The 25505-nt window shown below is 39.2% G+C and overlaps 1 protein-coding gene and 1 pseudogene across 3 annotated transcripts; one reads left to right on the top strand and one right to left on the bottom strand.

Moving 5' to 3' along the window:
- The first annotated feature begins 1494 nt into the window (after positions 1–1494).
- On the top strand, positions 1495–1590 carry LOC125611948 (annotated as a pseudogene).
- A 1396-nt stretch (positions 1591–2986) lies between these two features.
- Slc2a3 (solute carrier family 2 member 3) lies at positions 2987–14592 on the bottom strand. 3 transcript variants are annotated; one of them, XR_007342194.1, is made up of 11 exons: positions 14352–14592; positions 12819–12911; positions 12156–12316; positions 9326–9566; positions 8856–9018; positions 8361–8548; positions 7577–7681; positions 7141–7242; positions 6565–6768; positions 3663–5498; positions 2987–3623 (listed from the first exon to the last, which is right to left on the bottom strand). XR_007342194.1 is itself a non-coding variant. In XM_015506580.2 (10 exons), exons 1-10 carry the CDS (start codon positions 14364–14366, stop codon positions 5277–5279), a joined length of 1494 nt encoding a protein of 497 aa, XP_015362066.1. In that variant the 5' UTR covers positions 14367–14592; the 3' UTR covers positions 2987–5276. The 3 variants fall into 3 exon arrangements, 2 of the variants coding, with proteins under 2 accessions (XP_015362066.1, XP_048643799.1); XM_015506580.2 differs by having other exon boundaries at positions 2987–5498; XM_048787842.1 differs by lacking the exon at positions 12156–12316 and having other exon boundaries at positions 2987–5498.
- Positions 14593–25505: the final 10913 nt, after the last annotated feature.

Here is a 25505-nt window from a genome sequence, read left to right as displayed (position 1 = left end):
CCAACACTTATTGTTGTCTTCATAATAGGCCTGGAGTGAGATGATATCTTAGAGTAGTTTTGATTTGCATTTCTCTAATTGCTAGAGATGATGAATATTTTTTTCATATATTTGTTGATTGATTGCATATCCTCTTCTGAGAAGTGTTTGTTCAGGTCCTTCGCCCACTTATCAATTGGGTTATTTGTTTTTTTTCTTTGGTGTTTGGCTTTTTGAGTTCTTTATATACCCTAGAGATTAGTGCTATATCTGATGTGTGAGGGGTAAAAATTTGCTCCCAAGATGTAGGCTCTCTATTCACCTCACAGATTGTTTCTTTTGCTGAGAAGAATCCGTTCCATTTACTGATTCTTCATTTTAATTCTTGCGCCAAGGAGTCTTAAGAAAGTTGGGTCCTGGGCTGGGGATGTGGCTCAAGCGGTAGCGTGTTTGCCTGGCATGCGTGCGGCCCAGGTTCGATCCTCAGCTCCACATACAGACAAAGATGTTGTGTCCGCCGATAACTAAAAAATAAATATTAAAATTCTCTGTCTCTCTCTCTCTTAAAAAAAAAAAAAAGATGGCTATCTTCCAATATTGACTTCTCTCATTTCCTTCTCGCCTGACTTTAAAAAAAAAAAAAAAAGAAAGTTGGGTCCTAACCCACATAATGGAGATTAGAGCCTACTTTTTCTTCTATTAGAGGCAGAGTCTCTGATTTAATTCCTAGGTCCTTGATCCACTTTGAGTTTTGTGCATGGTGAGAGATAGGGGTTTAATTTCATTTTGTTGCATATGGATTTCCAGTTTTCCCAACACCATTTGTTGAAGATGCTATCTTTTCTCCAGTGCATGTTTTTGGCACCTTTGCCTAATATAATTGTAATTTTGTAGGTTAATGTCTGTGTCCTCTATTCTGTATCATTGGTCTACCAGTCTGTTTTGGTGCCAATACCAAGCTGTTTTTCTTACTATTGCTCTATAGTATAGTTTAAGTAAGGTCTGGTATAGTGATGCCACCTGCTTCACTCTTCCTGCTAGGAATTGCTTTAGCTATTCTGGGTCTCTTATTTTTCCAAATGAATTTCATGATTGCTTTTTCTATTTCTATAGGAATGTCATTGGGATTTTGATCGGAATTGCATTAAATCTGTATAGTGCTTTTGGTAGTATGGTCATTTTGATAATATTAATTCTGCCTATCCAAGAGCAAGGAAGACCTTTCCATCTTCTAAGGTCTTCTTTAGAATCATATGATCATCTCAATAGATGCAAAAAAAGCATTTGACAAAATACAGCACCCCTTAATGTTCAAAACACTTGGGGCTGGGGATATGGCTCAAGTGGTAGCGCGCTCGCCTGGCCTGCGTGCGACCCGGGTTTGATCCTCAGCACCACATACAAACAAAGATGTTGTGTTCGCCGAAAACTGAAAAATAAATATTAAAATGATTCTCTCTCTCTCTCTTTAAAAAAACAAACAAACAAACAAACAAACAAAAAAAAAACACAACAGTGCTCACTTCGGCAAAAATTGGAATGATACAGAGAAAATTAGCATGGCCCCTGCGCAAGGATGACACACAAATTCGTGAAGCATTCTATATTTTTGAATTGTAATGTAAAAAAATTATGAATGTAATGCACTACACTATTGTCATGTATGTAAGAAATAATAAAAAAAATAAAAAATAAAACAAAATAAACAAACAAAAAACACTAGAAAAACTAGGGATAACAGGAACATATCTCAACATCGTAAAGGCTATCTACGCTAAGCCCCAGGCCAACATCACTCTAAATGGAGAAAAATTAAAATCAATTCCTCTAAAAACTGGAACAAGGCAGGGATGCCTTCTTTCACCACTTCTATTTAACATAGTTTTTGAAACACTGGCCAGAGCAATTAGACAGATGAAAGAAATTAAAGGGATACTTATGGGAAAATAAATTAGCACTATTTTCTGATGATATGATTCTATACCTAGAAGACTCAAAGAGCTCCACCAGAAAACTTCTAGAAGTAGTGAGTTCAGCAAAGGAGCAGGATATAAAATCAACACCCATAAATCAAAGGCATTTCTGTATATCAGTAACAAATCTTCTGAGGGAAATGAGGAAAACTATATCCCATTTACAATAGCCTCAAAAAAAAAAAAAAGACTTGGGAATCAACGAAAGAGGTGAAAAATCTATACAATGAAAACTATAGGGCTGGGGATGTGGCTCAAGCGGTAACGCGCTCGCCTGGCATGCATGGGGTGCTGGGTTCGATCCTCAGCACCACGTAAAAATAAAATAAAGATGTTGTGTCCACCGAAAACTGAAAAATAAATATTAAAAAATTCTTAAAAAAAAAAAAAAAAACTATAGAACCCTAAAGAAAGAAATCAAAGAAGACCTTAGAAGATGGAAAGATCTACTCAGTCCCTTTTTATTTTTATGTGGTGCTGAGGATCGAACCCAGGGCCTTACCCCAGCCTCTAATTCTGTTATTTTGAGACAGGATTTTGATAAATTGCCTGAGCTGGCATTGAAGTTGAGATCCTCCTGCCTCAGCCTCTGGAGTTGCTGGGATTACAGGTGTGCTGTTATCTAGTCCAGTCTATAAATTTGTTTTTCACTCACTGATGTGGTAAATCAAAATTGAAAAGGTAACAGGAACTTTGACCTGGAGGGCTTGTGTGATCCACTATGGGGCTTTAATTTTTATTGTAATTTATTGGAAGTGACTGGATTTTAAATAGGATAGTGACTTATGGATCACCTGAGAGAAGTGTAGGATGAATTTTTGAGTGCAAAGACTGGAGGAAGAAAGTAGAAGCATGAGAAAAGCAGAAGCCAACAGATAATTTTCACTGAAGAAAGCAACTTAATTTATTAAGTATAAAAAGTAATGCAGGGAAGCTTTTTAATTTAACCTGCATAATAAACAAGTATGGCTATTTTTATATATGATATTCAAAGAAACTAGCTCAAGTCACAACAGGTATCCAGTAAGCAAAGCCAGGATTTAAAGCTAACTTTATTGTTATAGTTAGAACAACAACAACAAAAAAAAATGAGCTTGTGATGTCATATGTACATTCAGAATTTTTATTTCAAAACAAAGAACCACAATAACATTAATAGAAAATCCATATGGAAATATTCACAACCTGGTCATTGAAAAGTGGGAGAAGTTCTACGCTGCTTAACTGCCAACTCACTGAGAAGCCAGAAGAGGTAAAGTCAGGTAAGTCCCCTTTTCCAACAAAGCATTGCTCCATAGCTATGTGAGTTTTCTTCCAAAGGCTCAATGACCAGAGGGAATGATGAGAACTGAAGAGTAAAATACTGTTATATGCAAGGGTTTGGCTAAAGGGTCTGACATGAGTAAGCACCAAAGAGGGAAGGGAGATCAGGCAACCTATGAAAAAGGGAAGAGGCTGAGTGTCATCAGGGCCAATCTCCACTTACAAATGTACTGGGGAATTTGGAGATGATTGTGGAGGTGTCCAGGACCTCTATGGGGCAGGAGTAAATCTCACCATCTCTAACCCTCTGAAACACTCCAGTCTTCCTTTGTTTCTCTTAAGAGAATGCCTCCTTCTTCCCATATCCAACATCCCCAAGAGCCACATGCCCTGATCTTACACTCTTTCCTATTCCCATTGTCCCTCCCATCTGTAGTAAGGCTGAACCCTCCTCCACCCTCAACCTCAAGATGTAGAAGCTCTCCCCCACTCCAATAGGGAAAGGTAGCCAGATGAACCAGAAATCTAAAGTTCCACCCAGCAGAGGCAGTGTTACCTATGTACATAGGGATGAGTTTTAATACAGTAGATCCAAAAGAAGACTATAGGAACAAAGGAACAATAAACTACTTTCAACCAGAGCAAAGTGACAGTGCACATACATTCATATTCTCTCAAGTGTGGGCTACACTGTACATTTACTCATACTATTTCAAATGTGTCTATCAGAAAGATTCAAGTCCCCTAAGGGTACCTGATATAGTATCAGGGCAACATGGTAATAAGGATAATTTTGACACGTAACAGACACAGACAGGCATGCCATGACCTTAGAGCAAAACTACTAAAACTAGATAATTGTTCAAAAAAAATTAAAAATAAAAAACCCTCTCCCAGAGCTGAGGTTACAAATTCCAATTTAGCTATAAACATTTTCCTTTGAATCCCTTTAAAACAAGTTAAAACATAAAATCTTAAAGAACAAAGTGAAGAAATACCGAACACCTAAGCAGTAACCATTTTTTTTTTTAGGTTTCTCATTTGGAGGGCTCTGCCACCAGATAGGTGATGGAATTACTTAAAGCATATGAGTCCACTATCAGGGGAAGGAGTTGTTTGGACTAGGAAGGCTTTCTGCAAATAAACATCCTTCCCTTCTCTGGGCTCCATCCAAAATTAAAACCCATCAACCACCATTAACTATAACACCCATCTTAATAAACATTAGATTTCAAGTAATACTATAAACTATAATCTTAAAGAAAAATCCCAAAGGAAACCAGTAGCTTTTTTATACAGGCACATGACTGAGAAATCAAACTAAATTTCTGTCTGAAACACATTGTCATTAGGCAACATGCAGACTTCAGGCACCATATCACATACCCTCCACCAACAGATATTTCTTCCTCAATTCTTCCTTCTTGTTGTACCTCTCCAGTATCAAATCATCTTTGCCCTAGAACCTCTTTAAACACCTCTCTCTAACCTTTATTTCCTTATATTTTCATTATTTGGTAAAATTACTTTACACTTAAAAAAATAAATATTTATGCAATAAAACCAGAAGATAAAATAAATAAAACTCAAGTTACTTTGCTGTGCAGAGCTGTGTGAAAGTGAGGAAGTTGCTCTTATTTAATTCCCCATAACCCTCCACACTATGTATATCTGCTTCCTGACAAGTCTGAGGTTGGGGGAACTGCACCCTAACTCTTTACTCCCCTATGTGCCCCAGTGAGGCAATTAGAACCTAAGGGAAGAAGAGCTGGCAACGTTGTCATACGCCAAGCAGCCAATCTCTCCTGAAATGAAGAAGGTCGGTTCACTTGATCTCTCCTAAACAGGAGAGAATGTCCAAGAAATGAAATATTTAAAAAGCATTGAAGATCTGACTAACCCCAACACTGGGTTCATCTGAGTGTTCAGAAGTGTGTGGGATGAGAAGGGAATCAAGTAGCAGCATTCGGAAGCAGTCCTGGGTTCATCCTGATGAAGTCTCTCTCTCTGTTCAGGGAGAGGTTGCTTTCCATGTTGGGAGAGAGGTGGAAGGAGGTCTGACTAGACATTGGTGGTGTTCTCCTTAGCAGGCTGGCTGCTGTTCATCTCCCCCACAGAGCCTTTCCCAGCTCTATTATTGGACTCATTACCATGCCCTTCAAAGGCCCGTGTGATATCCTCAAATGTCCTGCCTCGGGTCTCAGGGACTTTGAAGAACGTGAAGACCAGGAAGATAATGAGGAAAGTGGCGAAGACAAGAAAAACGTAGGCTCCCAAATAGGCCTAGAAAAAGGAAAAAAAAAAAAGGAAGGTTCACGTAAAAATCTGGTCACTGATGATTTCCTTCACATCTATGTCTCTAATAGGCCTCAAGCCCCTCTATATTTAATGGTTAATTTAATGCAAGGTTTCTTCAGAGATTCCTTCACGATGCCATTGCTAACTTCTATGTTTCTCTGCAATTTTTTTTTTTAAATATTTATTTCTTTTTTTTTTTTTTAAGTTATTGGCGGACACAACATCTTTGTTTGTATGTGGTGCTGAGGATCGAACCCGGGCCACACGCATGCCAGGCGAGCGTGCTACCGCTTGAGCCACATCCCCAGCCCCAACTCTGCAATTTTTTATTGTTCATTTTCTATTCACTAAAGTTAGCTGCTTTCCAATACCTCCAAACCATTTGATTTATTCGTTTATTAATATATATAGTACTGGGGATTGAACCTGGGGTTCTTTACCCCTGAGCTACACAACTAGCTCTTTTTATTTTGAGACAAGGTCTTACTAAATTAATTGCCCAGGCAGGTCTTTCTATCCTGTCTCAGCCTCCAGAGATTCTGGGATTATAGGTGTGTGTACTGCTGAGCTTGGCCTCCTACTAAGCATTTTAAAATCATGAAGTCATTAATGCTAATTCAAATTATGAATTAATAATGGATTTGGAATCCTTTGAGGCTCAGTATCATTCTGATTTTAGGCAAACAAACATCATCTCAGGATAGTGGTCTTTAAAATTTTCCATATTAAGCCTGAAATTAGAGGCCAGCCTCAGCAGTTTAGTGAGACCCAATCTCAAAATAAACACAAGGGGCCGAGGATGTAGTTTAGTGGTAGAGTGTCCCTGGGATCAATCCCTAGTACTGCAAAAACAAAGTTCCCAGTTTTGCCCTCCTGCTTTAATCTTTTCTGTTATTTATTTTTCTATATTTCATGAAAATGAGAAAAAAACTGATTTAAAGCACTTGAGATCTAATCCTTCACGGGTCAGTAATAATTATTAAGATGTAACTTAAACATATTGACCTAAGTGGGTTGGTTAAGACAAGCTGTTTTGTTTGAATTTACTTACTGCAGCTGAGGGAAAGAGCAGTCCAACCAAAAAGTTGGAGGTCCAGTTAGAACAACCAGCCACTGCCATGGCCGCTGGGCGTGGTCCCTGTCCAAAGAGTTCAGCCACGATAAACCATGGAATAGGGCCTGGTCCAATCTCAAAGAAGGCCACATAGATCAAGATAGCTGTGATACAGACAAAGCTCATTGCATTATAGTTATCCTGTAAGAGGAAGAAATGGAAGAAATTTGATATTAAAGAAGTGTGATCCAGGGGTCTAGTTGCACTTAGATGAGAGCTGATTAAATGGCAAGTTCCTTCTATCCTGTGGCACAGTAAAATTACTGGATTTGGAATCCAGAACCTTAGGTTTCTGAAATCTCAATTCTGTGATCTCACTTATAAGCCATATCATACACAGGTTAAGGATAATATTAAGTTAAAAGCTCTGATGATCTTAAAAATTCTGGGTTATCTTGCACCTCTTAAATTTAACTTTATCAATGAACTTCAACCTCGACAACCCATCCCTTGAAGGGGAGTCAAATGTAACCTCCATACCATCCCCCTTTCCTTCACTCAAAGAACACTCACCTTCAATAACAAAGAAATAGTCATGATGATGGAACATATAGCCATTCCTCCAAGGCCTATCATATGTAAAGTCCTTCTTCCTGCCCTTTCCACCAGAAACAGCTGAAAGAAGAACATAACATGAAACTTCTGGTTTCCATTTCATGAAAACCCAGTTAAGAGCTACTAGAATTCTGCCTTACCAACAGCAGGATATTTGCTATAGCCACAACTATCTTTCTCCAGTTGCATATATAATCCTTCTATATCTCCCCCTTTCCTGTCATTCCATCTTTGCTTGAAGAGTGAAGACGACTACAATATTCTTTTTCCCAAAGAGGAATGCAACAAAAGACAGCTAACTGATGGTATGGTGGTTGAAGGACACGCAATTCACCTTTGAACAGATTTCCTCTTTTCTCCCCCCCCTTCAAAATCATCCAAGTGTTCAACTTACAGAAACTACAGTGAAAATAGTATTAACAACACCGGCTCCAATGGTAGCATATATTGGCTCATCAACACCTGCTTCCTTAAAGATTCCTGTTGAGTAATAGAACACCTAGAAACAAACAAAACACACACCTTTGATATGATTATGTGTAATAGTTAAATAAAACTCTCAAAAACTAAACTCAAGTCCCAGGAGGTAAGATGTCTTTTCTAGAGTCTTTGTGCACAGTATTCTTCTGCAAATGAATTGTCTTCTCTATCTTATTCCATTCTCTTAATTCTGCTCCATTCCAGCTACTTAATTCATTTCTAAGACTAAGGACAATAAAATTTTCATTCTATTTTCCTCCTTGTGAAATATAGATATAATTTTAAAAAACAAAAATAAAACTCAGTCAAAAATCAGTATTTTCTGAGTGCCTTAAGAGCTACAGCTAAAACCACTCATTCCTTATTGTTTTTTTTTTTTTTAATATTTTTTTGTTGTAGATGGACATAATATCTTTATTTTATTTATTTTTTTAATGTGGTGCTAGGATCATACCCAGTGCCTCACTTGTGCTAGGCAAGCGCTTTACCACTGAGCCACAACCTCAGCGTCTTAATGTTTTTGAGGTGGGAGTCTTTCAATCCTGTTCACCAGGCATTCTTGAACTCCTGCATTCAAGGGATGCTCCTGCCTCAGTCTCCAGAGTAGCTGGGAACACAGGATCATACCACCATGCCTGGCTGATCAGGTTTTAAGTGAAATACTGTAGGATTCCTTTGACCCAAAAGTAGATACTCACAGCATTGATCCCAGAGAGCTGCTGGGAGAGCTGGAGCACAATGGAAATGAGGAGGGGTTGTTGGTAGTTGGGTGATTTAAAGAGCTGCAGCACAGAGACTTGCTTTTCTTGTGACATTCTAACACTCTCTTCTTTCATTTCCAGGATATCCTGGTTCACATCTGGTGTGCCCCATAACCGTTGGAGGACTGGTAAAAAGAAAGAAATGGAAAGGATAAAGACATTGTGCTGCCCCCAATTCCTTTCACACAGCTAGGAGAAGCCATTTCAAATGAAGGGACTGTTGTAGTTTGGATTTGGTGTGTCCCCCAGAGGCTCATGAGTCCCCAAGGAGCCATGTTCAAGTGATTAGCTCATAAGGGCTCTAACCTCAAAGGATTGATCAATTGGTGTATTTACAGCTGAATGGGCTATTAGGAGGTAGTGGGAACTGTACAAGGCAGGACCTAGTTGAAGGGAGTATCATTCTTATCATGAAGTCTGAAAGATACTTACTCCTCTTAGCATTATCCTCTTCTTTTCTGTTAATGAGCAAGAATCTAGGACTTTCAGGGCAAAATGGAAGGGCTATACTTTGTAGGACAGCTGGAATAATTGTTAAGCCCAACAGCACAGGCCACAGATCTTCAGATCCCAGGATAAATTTCAGACCAAATATCTAGAAACCAAAGATAATGTTATAAACCCCATACTTCCTAGGCCACAAGTTCATTTTAAAAAGTTTAAAAATCATCATTCTTTTACCACAGAAAAAAGATAAATTGTGTTTCTTACCCTTTTTTGTCCTGCTTGCTTCAAGAGCTACAATCTACGAGCTATAGTAACATTAACTGAAACTATGTGTACACACACATACACCATATACAATTGAATGTGTGCCAGTCATCCTTTTGAGTTCTTAATCTATGTTACTTCATTCAATGAACATGAAACTAACACTCATTAAGTAAGAAATTATAGGGTACCTGAGCCACCAGAATCCCAATGACGATCCCCAGCTGGTTGAGAGTGCCAAAGGCACCCCGCAGAGCAGTAGGAGATACTTCGCCAATGTACATGGGCACAAAACCTGTACAGAGTCCACAGAAAAGTCCAATAATCAAGCGGCCCAGGATTAACATCTCAATGGACTCAGCAATCTTGCAGAACCCCATGAGGCAGCCACCAGCAACAGCCAACAGGTTGACTATAAGCATTGAATTGCGCCTATCAGGTGAACCAGAGACAAAAGTATTAGTAAAGTGAGAAGATCCTAATCTCTACTCTTCTTTCCTCAAATGTTTTGCCCTTCTGCAGGCTCTTATTTTCTCCTGTGGCTTAAATTTTCTTTTCCATTTTCTATTCTTGGAACATTTCTAGTTGGAACAATGGTTTTTAAACTTCTTCATACATAAAACTCAAAGAACATTTAAGACTTTGTGCAAGTCCCAGCTGTAACCTAGGATTTCAGTAAGCATCCTACCAAGTAGTTCTCAAAAAGTGATCTAACCAGTTAACAACATCAGTTAGAAATCTCCTAGAAATTAACTCTTCCACTTCATCTAGATTTAATCATTAGATCTGACTCTGGGGACATGTCCCAGCAGTGTTCTGAAAAGCCCTCCAGGTGATGTGATGCAAGATGAACTTTGAGAACAATTGCCCTTGGCCAGCAATTCTGACATAGCTGGTCTACCAACACATAAGACATTTTTGGATCAGTGCTAATCATTTTATACCTTTATTTTATTTGATTGCTGGCGATCAAACTCAGGTCCTTGGGCATGTTAGGTAAATGCTCTACCACTGAGCTATACCCCCAACCCCATTAAATGATTTCTTTTCCTGTGCTGGGGATTGAACCTAGGGCCTCATGCATATTAGGCAAGCACCCTACCACCAAGCTACATTCCCAGTCGCCATTAAGTGCTTTTTAATGCCTTTTATGCAATGTATAGATATCACTGATACTATAATGATAGCAAATTAATTCAGGCAAAAGTTTTTCTATATCACAGAAAATTATACTCAAAATAGTCTCTAGGCTATACTGTGGTAATGATATTAACAATGAATATTGAGAGTTGGCGCAATGATCAATTTGAGACCAACCTCTGCAACTCAGCATGACCCTGTCTCAAAAATAAAAAGGACTGGGAATGTAGCTCAGATAGTGGAGTCAACACCCTCTACCAAAACAGTAAAACAAAAATGAGGACTTAGGTAGCACAGGGATTGAACCAGGGTGCTCTACCACTGAGCAACTTCACTGGCCTTTTTTGTTTGTTTTGAGACAGGACCTCATTAAATTGTAGAAGCTAGCCTTGAACTGTGATCTTCCTGCCTCAACCCTGAGTTTCTGGGTTTACAGGTATGTGCCAACACACCAAACATCTGGAGAGTGTTCAAAAATACTAATACATATATCTCATTCCCAGACATGCTCATAATTGACTTTGTATGACCTGGCACTGGGACTTTCAAAAGCTCTGCCAGAAAATTCTAAGTGTACAGTCTCCCTGGCCCCCATCTATTAGTATTTTTGTTTTTGTTTTTGCTAATCAATAACGGGCATAAGTTAAAATTTTAATGACTTTAGAAACTGGGAGTATAGGTCAATGGTAGAGTGGGTGCCTAGCACGTATGTGACCCTGGGTATGATCCCTAGCACATAAAAAAACAAAACAAAACAAAACAAAAACTAATGACATTAATAACATGTAGCTATCCTCTCCAAATGAAAAAAGACCACTGGGCACGTGGCACATTCCTGTAATCCCAGCCACTTGGGAGGCCAAGGCAGAAGGATCTTGGGTTCAAGGCCAACATGAGGACTTAATGAGTTGTCTCAAAATCAAATTTAAAAGAGGTTGGGAGCCGGGCATGGTTACATACGCCTGTAACCCCAGGGGCTTGGGAGGCTGAGACAGGAGGATTGAGTCCAAAGCCAGCCTCAGCAATGGTGAAGCTGCTAATCAACTCAGTGAGATGCTGTCTCTAAATAAAATACAAAATAGGGGTGGGGATGTATCTCAGTGGTGGAATGTCCCTGAGCTCAATTCCCACACCCATCCACCCCCCAAAAAAGGGCTGGGGTGTAGCTCACTGGTAGAGCACTTGCCTAGCATGCACAAGGCCTGGTTTGATCTCTAGTACCACAAAAAACAAATACATGAATAAATAACATAAGAATTAAACATCATCACATTAAATAGGTTGTTTTATTTGCAAACTTAAATTCCATTTGTATCTCTAGAACATCTAATTGACAAACTAAATTGTTCCTTCAGTCATTACTGACAATATCCTACCCTCTAAAACGTTTTATTAAGCTAGGGTTAAGTGAGAATATTCATTTTTCTCTTTTAGGGAGAAATTCAATTACTTGGTCATTGTCCACATTTGCCAGAAAGCAAGGATTTCAAATATATTTTTTGAAATATTTCAAATATATAAAATAATGAAAAGATTTGCATGAAACCCCAACTATTTAGAAAAGCAAACAACTTCTAACTTTTTAAATAAAAACACTCTGGGAAACTTTAGAGTTGAAGTTACTAGGAATAATTCCAAATTAACATAAGCCAGACTGCAAAGGCCCATCACTCACATGGCCCATCTCTTGAAGGCTGAGTGGGAGTTCAAGGCAGGAGAAATTCAAGCAAGAGCAGTCATATTCAGAGCCAGGTGGACCACATATTTATGGATTGGAATTTGATGAGTCTCATTAAGATGGATCATCACCTCCCTGATCTAATTTTCTATGCTTATCCTCAAAGCAACCTGTATAGCCCACTTCCAATTTCTGGTCAATACCTGCCAAAGCGGTTGACAAAGAGTCCAACAGAAAAGGAGCCCATCATGCCACCAACAGAGAAGATGGCCACAGACAAGGACCAGAGGGTTGTAAGCAATGTTTTACTGGGAGGGTCTTCTAACCTCTCTTCCAAAGTATAGTTGAGAAACTCTTTTATGATCTGCAAATAAAATGGTTGGAGGAAGAGCAGACTTGTTACAGTTGGATGAGAACAAGAGACAAATATTAGGGATTGTTTCCTCCTTAAAAGGACAGCATTGCTATGGCTTTATAGGTAGGGAATCATGGGATGTCTGAAAAATCCCAGTAGGTGGCAGCAGTGATATTGTCTGCCCCAGCCCTCTCTTAAGAGTCCCCCCCTCCCCCTACCTCCACCTCCGCACCCTCCTCCACCACTTCTTTGTTACTAACCCCTAAGGGATAATACAGGAAGTGTTATCACCAAAGGGTAAGAGGAAGGACCAGCCCAGGGTATAGGGGAACAAATGAGCTTTTGGCTTTCTTTAAGTGACTCACCTAGACATTTCCAGTACATTCCCCCTCTTCTGTCTTAGCCAGGCAAGACAAAAAATTTGTCTTAAATTCTGAATTTTGAAACCCTTCTTAAAATAAAAGAATACTTCCCTTATTCCATAGTCAGAATCTAAATGACTGGTACTCACAGTCTCAGGAGCATTGATGACTCCAGTGTTGTAGCCAAACTGGAAAGAGCCAATTGTAGCAACAGAGACAGCAAAAATCAGAGATGGGGTCACCTGAGGAGTAGAGAAGACAGGGAGGAAACAATTTTTTTTTTACTGATGATTGTCTCTTACTAATTATAGAAATGGACCAGGAGAACCTGTCCTATGAGTGATAGGAAGAGGACAAAAATACAAGATTTAGAAAAAATTGGAAAACAGGTTCAAAGGACCTGGGGTTAGTTGGTTTGGGAGCATTTTAAAAACTGCACCACGAAAAGGCAAGCATAGAACTGAAGTCCAGGATTGGAAGGGCAGAGGAAAAGATATCCTTGGGATTCCTAAGAACTGATTATTTTGCAAACAGATCCAGTGTATTCTTAGCAGTACCCTAGAATAAATACACAGAAGTGGTGGTGGGTTCATCACTGGGCTGCTCTTACCTCTGGATCTTGTAACCTACTATAGACATGTGCTACATGCTGGCCCCAAGTTGGCCTGGTTACTAAATACTATACTGCTACAGTATAGCAGGGGAGGATACTTGCTTACTTCCAACATTAGGAAACATCTCCTAGAGGGAGAATCAACCAATCATCTCTCACCTAGCTGGGAAATTATTCAAGAGAGCAAGTGGGTAGCTCAAATCTTACATGTGAGGCCATTCTCCAAGGCTCCCTCACAATGTCTTCAATCTTTTCTTATTTTAAACTCCTTTTCACTTAGGTCAGACAAGGTGACAGGCTGGGAGCTTCTGTAGGCGAGATGACCTTCCCCATGACTGGTGGCAGCCGCCTCAGGCCCACTCAGAAGAAGCACCCCTCAGGACTCTGCTGCTACAAAGCTCTTTCTGTTAAATCCTTTTCCTTTTAGTAAAACCCCATGGTTCCCCTCTCACCATCATGAGGGCCTTTTTTTTTTTTTTTGGTCCCATCTCCTTTCAACCCTTTTCCCTAATTTCCTTTATTTTCAAATAATTTTATCCTAGTGCAAATGCTTTTCTCCCCTACAAATTCTGCATACACCACCCAGAATAATATATTAATATATCCTGCACTCACAATCACAATGATGACAACTGGAATTCCCTCTTATTATCCAAGGAATTCCATAAGGTTACAGAGGGCTGGACACATGACCTGTACCCCCAAACCAACCAGAGTCTTCTTGCTGGATCTGAGACCCACACTTTAAGCCACACAATCAGCAGCCCTAATCCTCTGACTACTCAACCATCTCATGGCATACTTATGTAAAATAAAATTGAGAAGCAAACAAAACTTCTGCAGTGACTTTGCTATGAGAGAAAGGTGAATGGAAGCAGGATATTCTCTTTATCATGTGTGACATTCAGAGAGAACTGGTTAAACTGTTGCTTCACAGGCTGAAGGAGAAATGAAAAAAGGCCTTAAGATGGCTCAGTGAGTTAAAATAAAACAGAACACGGTAATCGGCATCTAGATTTGCCGTCCTCCGAGTACCACAAACAAGCCAAAATAACAGTATCATCCTTACCTTCTGTGTCCCCATGGTCCTAATTATTTTTCTTCAAATCCTGAAGAAAGATCTGGGATGGAATTCCAGAGACGCCTCTTCCAGCCAACAAAACCTTCAAAATGTCCTCGGCAGCAAGTTCTCTTCAGGTCTTCAGCTGCGATCGGTACCCACTCTCACCAATACAGCATCTCTAGCTCCGGTTTGGAGCAAGTCTATTTATAATCTCTGCAAAAGGTGGAGCTCGTAAACCCTTCTCCGCCCCTAACCCCATCCCCGACCCACAAACTACCCCGCCCCCAAATAATCCGACCTCAGGAATTTAGCGAACTGTGTTATCAGAACTTCGGAGCTCCTCTCCACACCCTCCCCCTTCCAGGCAATTACCCCATCCCTTTTAAAACCACATCCTGTCACTCTCCACCTCCTCTTTTCTTTCTCTTTTTAAAGCTCATCCAGATCTCTTCCTTTTTCTAATAGCAGTTACAGCCTCTTAGTTTCACAGACAAAATGCTACCAGAAAAGCCTGGAGGGAGGGCAAATACATGACTTTTAGCTCTTGAATCTGCTCGGAATTGAATCAATCTACAAAGAGAAAATAAATTTATCTATATAAGGCAAAATTGAATGGACGCTTCTATCAGATTTAAAACGGTTTGAAGGACTGTAAGCAGAAAGAATTCATAATCCTATAATTTATCAGCTGCTTTTTAAATTATAGGTTGGATGTACAAATCTTGAAAAGAAAGTAAGGTCAATCTGGCCAAAAAAAAAAAAAATTGTGAGAAGAATTTTGACCAGTTTTTAGCTCTACGTGTCCTCTGATTAGCATAATTTCACCTAGGATGGATGAAACCTGAATTTCTAGGAGTCAGACTAACTCTGTTGGGTTGTAGGAAGGAGAGATTAACTGTTTATAATACAATCCAAATTCCTTAATACCATTTGCCACAACACCCCTTCTTAATTCTGCAATGATTTGCCTCTAGTCTAGGGTTTATAGCATCTAGAAATGCAATAAATCTCACATTGGATTAAACAGATATTTGCTGTTTAAGGTACTTTCCAAGAAGGTGGTGATTCTTCAGTGAATAGGATCAGAAAGTTCTGCTCTCAAGGAATTTAGTGTTTCCTTTCTTCCATTTTAAAAAAAGCGGGGGTTGGGGATATAGCTCAGTTGAAAGAGTGCCTTCCCTGCATCCTGCATGTACAAGGCCCTGGGTTCAATCCCCAGCAAAACACACACACACACACACACACACACACACGTGTTATTTAAAAATAAATAAATAAAATAAAAAAGGGGGGCTGGGGTCATAGCTCAGTGGTAGAGTACTTGCCTTGTACATGTGAGGCACTGGGTTCCATCAGCACCACATAAAAATAAATGAATAAAAAAATAAAGGTATTCTGTCCATCTACATCTAAAAATATATAAATTTAAAAAATTTTAAACTAAAAAAGGGGGACAAGGATTAATGATTCTCACACACCTGGAAAGGATTATTAATATCTTATTAGTTATGGGCTGTGAATTTCTTGAAAGAAAAGTTTGAGATAAATATCTGATTACTGCATTATACACACAAAAAAACGAACAAGATGAATAGGAAAAAATGAGAAAAATGAGAATTGAAGAAGATGAAGGATAATGAATAGGAGAGAAGAGTGGCTCCAGTATGCAAGTAAACAAAGCAAACAATTTAGTTTGTGGTTAAACAGTTGTGTAAGTGAGAGATAATATCAAGGCTTTGCTGGAGGGGAAACATCAATGGTCAAATTCCTGTGCCCATTAATTTGTAGCCAAGCAACCTTCAGTACCCGGAGACTGGGGTGAGAGGTGGGTGGAAGCAAGTTGGTAAAATAGTTAAAATTTTTCTAGATGGTGAGATGGGGAAAGTTCATCTTCCTTCAGAGTTTTGGTCCTGGGCTACAATCCAAAATGATACCACGGGACCTAAAGCCAATCAGATTATATTTTCTGTTTTCCTTAAATAAGGATACTTCATAAATTCGATCCTTAGCTGAGAAAGAATTGAAGATGAGTGAAATATGACATCAAAGAAAACTGTCCCTGAGATCACACTTCTCCTCCCCCATTTCATCCTTTCCAGGAAACAGGCAGCCAGAAGCTCCATTAATTACCACAGCAACTAAACTTAGAAGCCAAAGAAAAAAAAGAATATCCCTATATGGCAGTGCTGTCCAACAGAAATATAATGCAAGCCATTGTGCATACTATATTTTCTAGTAGGCATATTAAAAATTTTAAAAGAAATTAATTGTAATAATTATTGAACCAAATATAACAGAAATATTATATTTTTAGAATGTAATCAATGAAAAAATGGCTAGAGTTTACTTTCTTTGTTTTGGATGTTTTTGAAACCCTGTGTATACTTTAAAAGTTAGAGTGATATTGTAACAGAGGCTCACTTGATGCTTTGACTATATCTCTTGTGGCTTTGAAACTTACATGTTTTTTTTCTTTTTCCCAATCTTCTTTTCCCTAAACTTCTCCACCCTGATCTTCTTTCCCTCCCCTCCCCCTCTCCTCCCTAATCTCATTTTCTCTGAATTACCTCTGTAAAAGCCCCCATTCTTGTGGATGGGCAGAATCACAGCCTTTGGGACAGGAGTCCCCTGTGTTTCTCCTTTGCTAGCAAAGCAATACACTTTCTTTTTTCCTTTTTCTCATAGCCTTGTCCTCATTATTGGATTGGCATCAAGGACAAGGACCGCACTTTCAGCAGCAATATGTAGTCCTATCAGAACAACAAAGTTGTGTTTAGTAGAAATTTTTTTTAGTTGTTGTTGGACCTTTATTTTTTGTGTATTTATATGTGGTGCTGAGAATTGATACCAGTGCCTCACACATGCTAAGCAAGCACTCTACCACTGAGCTACTACCCCAGCCCTAGTAGAACAATATTTAAAACTGCTTCAACTTTAAAATTAAACTTAGCCACACATAAATGCGTAATATAACATGAATCACAGTGCAGCTTATAGTAGGAAAACCATGATGCCCTCTTTACCTCTAGATGATGATGATGATTCTTCTTCTTCTTCTTCTTTTTAAATCTTTGACTTTTATTTATTATTTTTTGTCACAAAATGTCTCCCCCCCCCCACCTCCCAATACTGGGGATTGAATCTAGGCAAGTGCTCCTCCATTAAACTATATCTCCAGACCTTGAGAAACCAGCTAGCTCACAATAAACACCTCTTTGCTGCTTACATGGATCTTGGTCTCTGGTGGTCTTTTGGGGGTCCTGAATTCAAGCATAACAACCTCTCCACTTTTATTCTTGGTTCTAAATCATTTTGTCTTTTCTTTCTCCCTCTTTTTAGTCTTAAATTTAATTTTTAATGTTTTTGTAGTACTGGGGACTGAACCCAGGAATGCTCTACCACTGAGCCACATCCCCAGCCCTTTTTATTTTTTATTTTGAGACAGTGTCTTCCTAAATTGCCAGCTTGACCTCAGACTTGTAATCCTTCTGTAGCTGGGATTACAGGCACACACCACAGGGTGCAGCAAACTGGCATTTTTAAACATTTTGCAAGAGTAAGAAAGTAAAAGATAGGTCTGAACCACTCCATTCAGTTATACAGAGCAGGCTCTAAAGCAAGTCAGAACACAATATTTGCCTCAGTAGTTATTTTCCCAACAGTTATTGAATGGGAACAAATGAAATCATTGTGAAGGCCCAGGATTATACTTATTTTCCCAAATTTGTGTAAAATTGCTATGGAGAAAGATAATACTGAAGATTTGAGTCTTAGATGTTTGAAATCTGTAACAAATCTTCTATTTTCTTCTTGGTGAGAAAGAAGGGAGGTGAAAGGGGGACAGATCTGAGAATTTTTGTTGTTTGTTTGAACTCAATTTGAGATTATCTTTTTTTTTATTTTTTTTATTTTTTAGTTCTCGGCGGACACAACCTCTTTGTTTGTATGTGGTGCTGAGGCCAGGCCTCAGGCCGCACGCATGCCAGGCGAGCGCACTACTGCTTGAGCCACATGCCCAGCCCCAATTTGAGATTATCTTGAGGAACCAGGTGGGCTGGGTGAAAGGAAAGTGACCACAACACTCGGAGCAACCAAAAGATCTTTATTGCAGCAGTGCAACAAAGAGAAAGGAAAGAAGGAAAGAAAGAGAGAAAAAAAAGAGAAGAGATGAACAGGGAGAGAGCAAGAGCAAGAGAGAGACAGAGAGCGCGCGTAAGAAAGATAAAGAGCAAGAGAGAGAGAGCAAGAGAGAAAGAGCAAGAGAGAGGGGGGCCTGGCAGGAGGGAGTTTTTATAGCCCAAATCTAATGGGGCCTCTGGGTCTGCAAGCTGTCTTGTTGGCCCAAGGGGGGGTTAAGTGTTCAGTCTTAAGCAGGGTTGAATGTTCAGACTTGAGGCAAACAGGTGATAAAGGACCAGATAGAGGGGGGTTTGAGTGTGTGGGCTATCTTGCAGCCAACATCTGTTCAGCCTGCCCAGCAGACAACACAGTTCAGCCTGCTCTGCACCCAACACTGGGAATGTAGCTCAGTGATAAATTGCTTATATTGTCATGCATGAGACCTTGAGTTAGATTCTCTGTGCCACACTAAGGAAGAAAAGAAAGAAAAAGCTAAATGGCTTGGTAATGAAAGAGCGGGTTCTACTTCTAGCAATATGCCTATCTTAAAGGTTACTACTGGAATTCCGCTGAATCTCAAGAATCTAAATGTGTGCTGAACAAATACTCTTTTGAACAAGTGGGGGACCTAAGAAGCTCAAAGATCAGTTTAGTATTGACCTTAGCTTCACATAACAGAGTTCAAGTTAGATAAATCCTCACCTTGGGCAACAGATAACTGTTGCTCAATTAAATGTTTGGGGGAGATTAATTGGTTGACTAAGGTTGTGTCCTTTTGGAGGAGGCCCCACTAGATTCCAAGGCCCTCCCAATCCGTCACAGAACTTATGACCAATCATAAGGGAGAGAGTATGCTAGGGCAGGCCACTAAATCTAGATGCCAAACACTTATTCTGTGTCATTTGATTCCTTGTGAGATCTTCTGTCTTTAAGAGAAATTAAAAAGGAAGCAATGGGCTGAGGTTGTGGCTCAGCAGTAGAACGATCACCTTGCACATGTGAGACCTGAGACCTGGGTTNTATATATATATATATATATATATATATATATATATATATATATATATATATACATATATATATATACATATATATATATATACACATATATATATATATACACACACACACACACACACACACACATATGGAAATGTGTACATTTCGAAATGGAATAGGTTGGGGAACTAATGTAGGTTAATTTAGAAAAAATATATATATATTTTTTTGTGGTGCTGGGAATTGAACCCAGGGTCTTGTGCATGCTAGGCAAGCACTCTACCAATTGAGCTATATCCCTAGCCCAGAACAAAGAAAATTCTTGTCTGGGATTTCTTTGTTCTAAATGCAGATACCTGGGGAATGTAAATCTCAATCCTAGCCACTGTTATTTTGTGATAAACAGGCTGGAAAACAAATAATCTTAAAATCAGAGAATCCAAAGCTTTAAACACCTTAAAAACAGGGAAAACTGTTTCTTCTATAGAACAACATAAATGGCATTTCAAGACACACAGAAAACCTACTGACTTCTCTAAAGACTGCCAAAATGAATTCTACTCTTTGCTTACATTATAATATTATTCATAAAAATAACTTGTGTCATAGTGTGTTACTTTTAAAGCTTCCTTTATCAGGTTAGGTGTCAGCAGAGGTCACTTTGAATCTGAAAACACTAGGAAACAAACCCTCTGGGGCGAAGAAAAAAAAATTTGAGAAATGTTGATTTTCCTGTCTGGTTTAGGTTTAAACCATTCATTACTTCCATTGATCCTGAAGGACCTAATTCCAACTCTTATGCCCTTATCAGCTTCTAAGGGATCTTCCCTCCTATAATTTCTTCTTCAGAAATTAATCCATTCCATAGCAGTGCAAGATGAAATTCTCTTCATCAAATATCTTCAATGATTCCTAAATAAAGTTTAGACCAGCACTGTCCAGTGGAAATATAATGTAATATATAATGTATATTTTTAAAAAATATATATGATATAATTTAACAATTTCTAGTAACTACATAAAAAGATTGTTATTAGAATCAAAAATCAAAAAATGGGATGGGTTCAAACTAAAAAGCTTCTTCTCAGCAAAAGAAATAATCAGTGAGATGAATAGAGAGCCAACAGAATGGGAGCAAATTTTTACCACATGCACATCAGATAAAGCACTAATCTCTAGGATACATAAAGAACTCAAAAATCTTAACACCAAAAAACCAAATAACCCAATCAATAAATGGGCTAAGGAACTGAACAGACACATCTCAGAAAATGATATACAATCAATCAACAAATACATGAAAAAAAATTTCAACATCTCTAGTAATTAGAGAAATGCAAATCAAAAGTATGCTGCTGGATGTGGAGGTGCATGCGCCTGTTATCTCAGCAGCTTGGGAGGCTGCGATAGAAAGATCCCAAGTTCAAAGCCAGCCTCAGCAATGGCAAGGCGCTTAGCAACTCAGTGAGACCCTATCTCTAGAATATAAAATAAGGATATGACTCAGGGTATGATTCGGTGGTTGAGTGTCCTTGAGTTCAATCCCTGTTACAAAAAGAAAAGAAAAAGAAAAAGAAAAAGAAAAGATCGCACATCCAATAAGTGACATTCATTTAAAAACAAAAAACAAAAAAACTACTCTAAGATTTCATCTCACTCCAGGCAGAATGGCAGCTATCAAGAACACAAACAACAATAAGTGTTGGTGGGGATGTGGGAGAAAAAGGCACACTCTACATTGCTGGTGGGACTGCAAATTGGTGCAGCCAATCTGGAAAGCAGTATGGAGATTCCTTGGAAAACTGGGAATGGAACCATCATTTGACCCAGCTGTCCCATTCCTCAGTCTATACCCAAAGGACTTAAAAACAGCATACTACAGGGACACAGCCACTTCAATGTTTATTGATGCACTGATGCACAATTCACAATAGCTAAACTGTGGAACCAACCTAGATGCCCCTCAGTAAATGAATGGATAAAGAAAATGTGGTATATATATACAATGGAATATTACTCAGAAATAAAAGATAATAAAATCATGGCAGGTAAATGGATGGAGTTGGAGACTATAATGAATATAATTGCAAATCCAATAAATGACATTCATAAATAATATGATAGTGAATCCCAAAAACCAAATGCTGAATATTTTCTCTGATTTAAGGACTCTGATTCATAACAGGGTTGGGGATGGGGCAAGGGAGGAATAGATGATCTCTAGATTGGATAATGGGGAGGAAGGAAAAGAGTGGGGCCATGGGGGTAGGAAAGATGGTGGAATGAGATAGACATACTCTAAGTACATGTATGAAGACATTAATGGTGTGACTTTACTTTGTGTACAGCCAAAGATATGAAAAATTGTGCTCTAAATGTGTAATATGAATTATAATGAATTATGCTGTAATATATAATAAAATTTAAAACAAAGAAGGTTGTTCATTTAAAATTTTAATACCTAGATTAAGATATACTAGACATTATTATTATTAATACTAGGGAATTGAACCCAAGAGTACTTTGCCACTGAGCTACACCCCCAAACCTTTTTTTTTTTTTTTGGTATTGGGGATTGAACTCAGGGGCATTCAACCACTGAGCCATATTGCCAGCCCTATTTTGTATTTGATTTATAGACAGAGTCTCACTGAGTTGTTTAGTGCCTCGCTATTACTGAGGCTAGCTTTGAACTCGAGATTCTCCTACCACAGCCACCTGAGCTACTGGGATTAGAGGTGTATGCCATTGTACCCCAGCCCTTTTTTCAACTTTTGCTCCTTTTTTAGTACTGGGGATTGAACCCAGGGGTCCTCAACCACTGAGCCACATCCCCAGCCCATCCGTGTATATATATTATATATATATTTTTTAATTTTATTTTTTAAGTTGTAATGTGGTGATGATGATCGAACACAGGTCCCCACACATAGTAGGCCAGCTCTCTACAGCTTAGCCACAACCCCAGCCACCTTTTTAAATATTTTACTTAGAGATAGGGTCTTACTGAGTTGCCTAGGGCCTCCCTAAGTTGCTGAGGCTGGCTTTGAACTCGTTATCTCCCTGCCTCAGCCTCCCGAGCTGCTAGGATTATAGGTGAGTGCCTGCCTGGCTTTTTAAACTTTTTTATTTTGAGACAAGGTCTCTTTGAATTGCTGAGGGTCTGGCTAATTTTCTGAGACTGGTCTTGAACTTGCAATCCTCTTGCTTCAGCCTCTGGCATGTGCCCCTATGCCCAGCAATACAAAAATTATTAATGAGCATTTTACTTTTTTGTAAGGCCTTCAAAATTTTGTCAGGTCTTTAAAATTCAATGTGTATTTGACATAGCACATTTCAATTGGAACACTAAGTTTTCAATGACCAAGGTGAAATGTACTCCTTTTAAAACAATAACTGTGTTACAAAAGTATTTTAAACAGTTTCATGTGTATGAGTGGTACTGGGAATTGAACCCAGGGCCTCACACATGCTAGAGAATCACTCCACCATTGAGCTACATCCCCAGCCTGGCTTCCAGGTTTTACACTGCTTCAGTATCCCCCACCACACTCTGCTTCATATTCTCTTTTTTCTCTCTCCCCTGGTGCTGAGGATGGAACCGAGGTTCTCACTCATGCCAGTCAAGTGCTCTACCTCTGATCTACATTCCCAGCTTCACTTTTTAAATATAAACTTAAGTGGATTAATATGGAATGAAATTAGCAATTAAGTCCCTCAGTTTTACAAGCCATATTTCATGTGGTTAAGATCACATGTGGGCTGGAGTTGTGGCTCAGTGGTGGAGCACTTGCCCAGCATGTGTGAGGCACTGGGTTCGATTCTCAGCACCACATATAAGTAATTAAATAAATAGAGGTCTGTCAATAACTAATAAAAATTTAAAAAAAATAAGATCACACGTGACTAGTGGCTATGACATTTGACAGTGTAGATCTCAACTCTTTGCATAATTCTAATCTATTAACCCAGTCTTATCTGGAATTTAGAATATGTACCAAAGGAAAAAAAATTAAGAGTATATCTATCCTATGTTCCAGCCAAACCAAACTATTTCTCACATTTAAAACAAGCCCTGTTTTCTACCTTATAGTTTTGTCTTACTCTGCCTTAAAAATAATATCTTTCACTCTTGTGTAAAAATCTTTTCTAATTTAATTACAAATTCTCCCGGCCAAAAGAATGACATTTGAAGGTTACATATATCTTATGATGCTCCATTTTATCTCTAACTTGGAACTCCAAGGGAATATGATCTACCTTGGTTGTTTCTGTTGGTCCCCAAATAGAATAGGGTACCAATACATGTTTGTTAAATCAATGTTTATATGTACAAGTTGTAGAAATGTGTGGAAGTTGTAGTGTGATGGGAAACCCCCCCTCCCAGGGGGATGCAAAGGAACAGCAGTAGGAACATCTTCAAGTTTTCTTTTCTTTTCTCCTTTCTTAATACAGAATTTATTGGTGAGTGTGTGTAAGGATGGCCTTAGGCCTCAACCGAAGCAACTCCATTTTAAAACTCCAGTTTGAAATCTGCAGTCTTACCAGGCACACCTACAGAGCCCTCCAGTAAGGCCCTTGGGCACAAACAAGTCACTTCTCTTCACCCTGACAAACTCAGAGTGAAGTCTGGCATATTGCCCTCACCCTGATAAGAGAAGCAAGAAAATCAAGGTGGGAACCACCAGACCAGATGCTTTAACCTCAGGATGAATGACATCACTGAGAAATCTGGTAGCAGCTGACAGGGATTGAAAGGGTGGTAGAAGCCCCCAAATTTAGTATAAGTGATGGAGCAAATGAACATGACATTCAGCCAGCTGACACTGATGCGCACAGCCTGAGAGCCTGATGAGGACCTAGACTGACATCCCAACTCTTCTCATTTGCCTGACCCTCTGTGTTGTTCTCACCACTATCAAACTCTACAGCAGCCTCTTAACTGTGGTGAGAAAAGAAACTTGTCCCTCCTCAGCCAGCTGTCAGCTCCACCCCAGGAGAAGCCTGCCTTGGTTCCTGATCTGATCACCACCATCTGAGTGAGTGTGCATCTCCTGGACTTAGAGCCTAAGGCTTGAGACTTTAGATTTGGCACTTGAGCTTAGCATGCAGAGGGAATGTCTGTCATGAGCCTGTCATGATTAAGTGTGTTTTCAGGACTTAGAATTAATCTAGAATTGTTTGCTGTAAATTGATTATATCTATTGCAGTGCCTGGCATTAAGGTTTGTTGTTTTCTTGATTAAGAATCTATAGAGATGGGCTGGGGCTGGGGCTCAGCGGGAGCACACTTGCCTGGCATATGTGAGGCACTGGGTTCAATTCTCAGCACCATGTATAACTAAATAAAGGTCTATCAACAACTAAAAAATACATAGAGAGAGCTCTAGGGTTGTAGCTCAGTGGTAGAGCACTTGCCTAGTGTGAGACCCTAGGTATGATCCTCAGCACCACATAAAAATAAATTCATAAAATAAAAGGTATTGTGTCCATCTACAACTAAAAAAAACAAAAAACAAAAACCTATAGAGTGAAATTGTTTGAGTGATTTGAGTGAATAGAGCATTGAAAAGGGAGGAAGCGTGTGGACATTCTTTATTTCTCACCCTCAACTGCATAAATCGCACCTTTTGCCCAATGAGACAGTGCGATTAAGATGGGGACAATACAGAGGATGCCCTCACAAGTCCAGGACCCACCACTGTCCAGGTAACCACAACTGGGGATATATTTGACCCCAAGCCAACAGGAATGAGCCTGTTTTCAGCTGCCAAGTCTTCAAATTCATCAGCATTAAACTTGGGAAAGCCCCACTTCTTTGAGATGCAGATTTTCTGGAAGCTGGGGGACTTGAACTTGATCCTGCATAGGTCCTCAATATCATGTTCATTGCTCTGCAGCTTCATGAAGATGGCTGTGATGACTTGGCCAATGTGACCCCTAGCCACAGTGCTTTCAGGTTTCCCAAAGGCACCCCACATACCTGTCTGACGCCTAGATTAGGGACATCATGAGATGAGAAATATGAAGATCCACTCAAAAG

The sequence above is a fragment of the Marmota marmota genome, unplaced genomic scaffold (assembly GCF_001458135.2).
Source record: "Marmota marmota marmota unplaced genomic scaffold, marMar, whole genome shotgun sequence".
NCBI classification, from domain to species: domain Eukaryota; kingdom Metazoa; phylum Chordata; class Mammalia; order Rodentia; family Sciuridae; genus Marmota; species Marmota marmota.
This window is presented reverse-complemented; position numbering and strand designations above follow the sequence as displayed.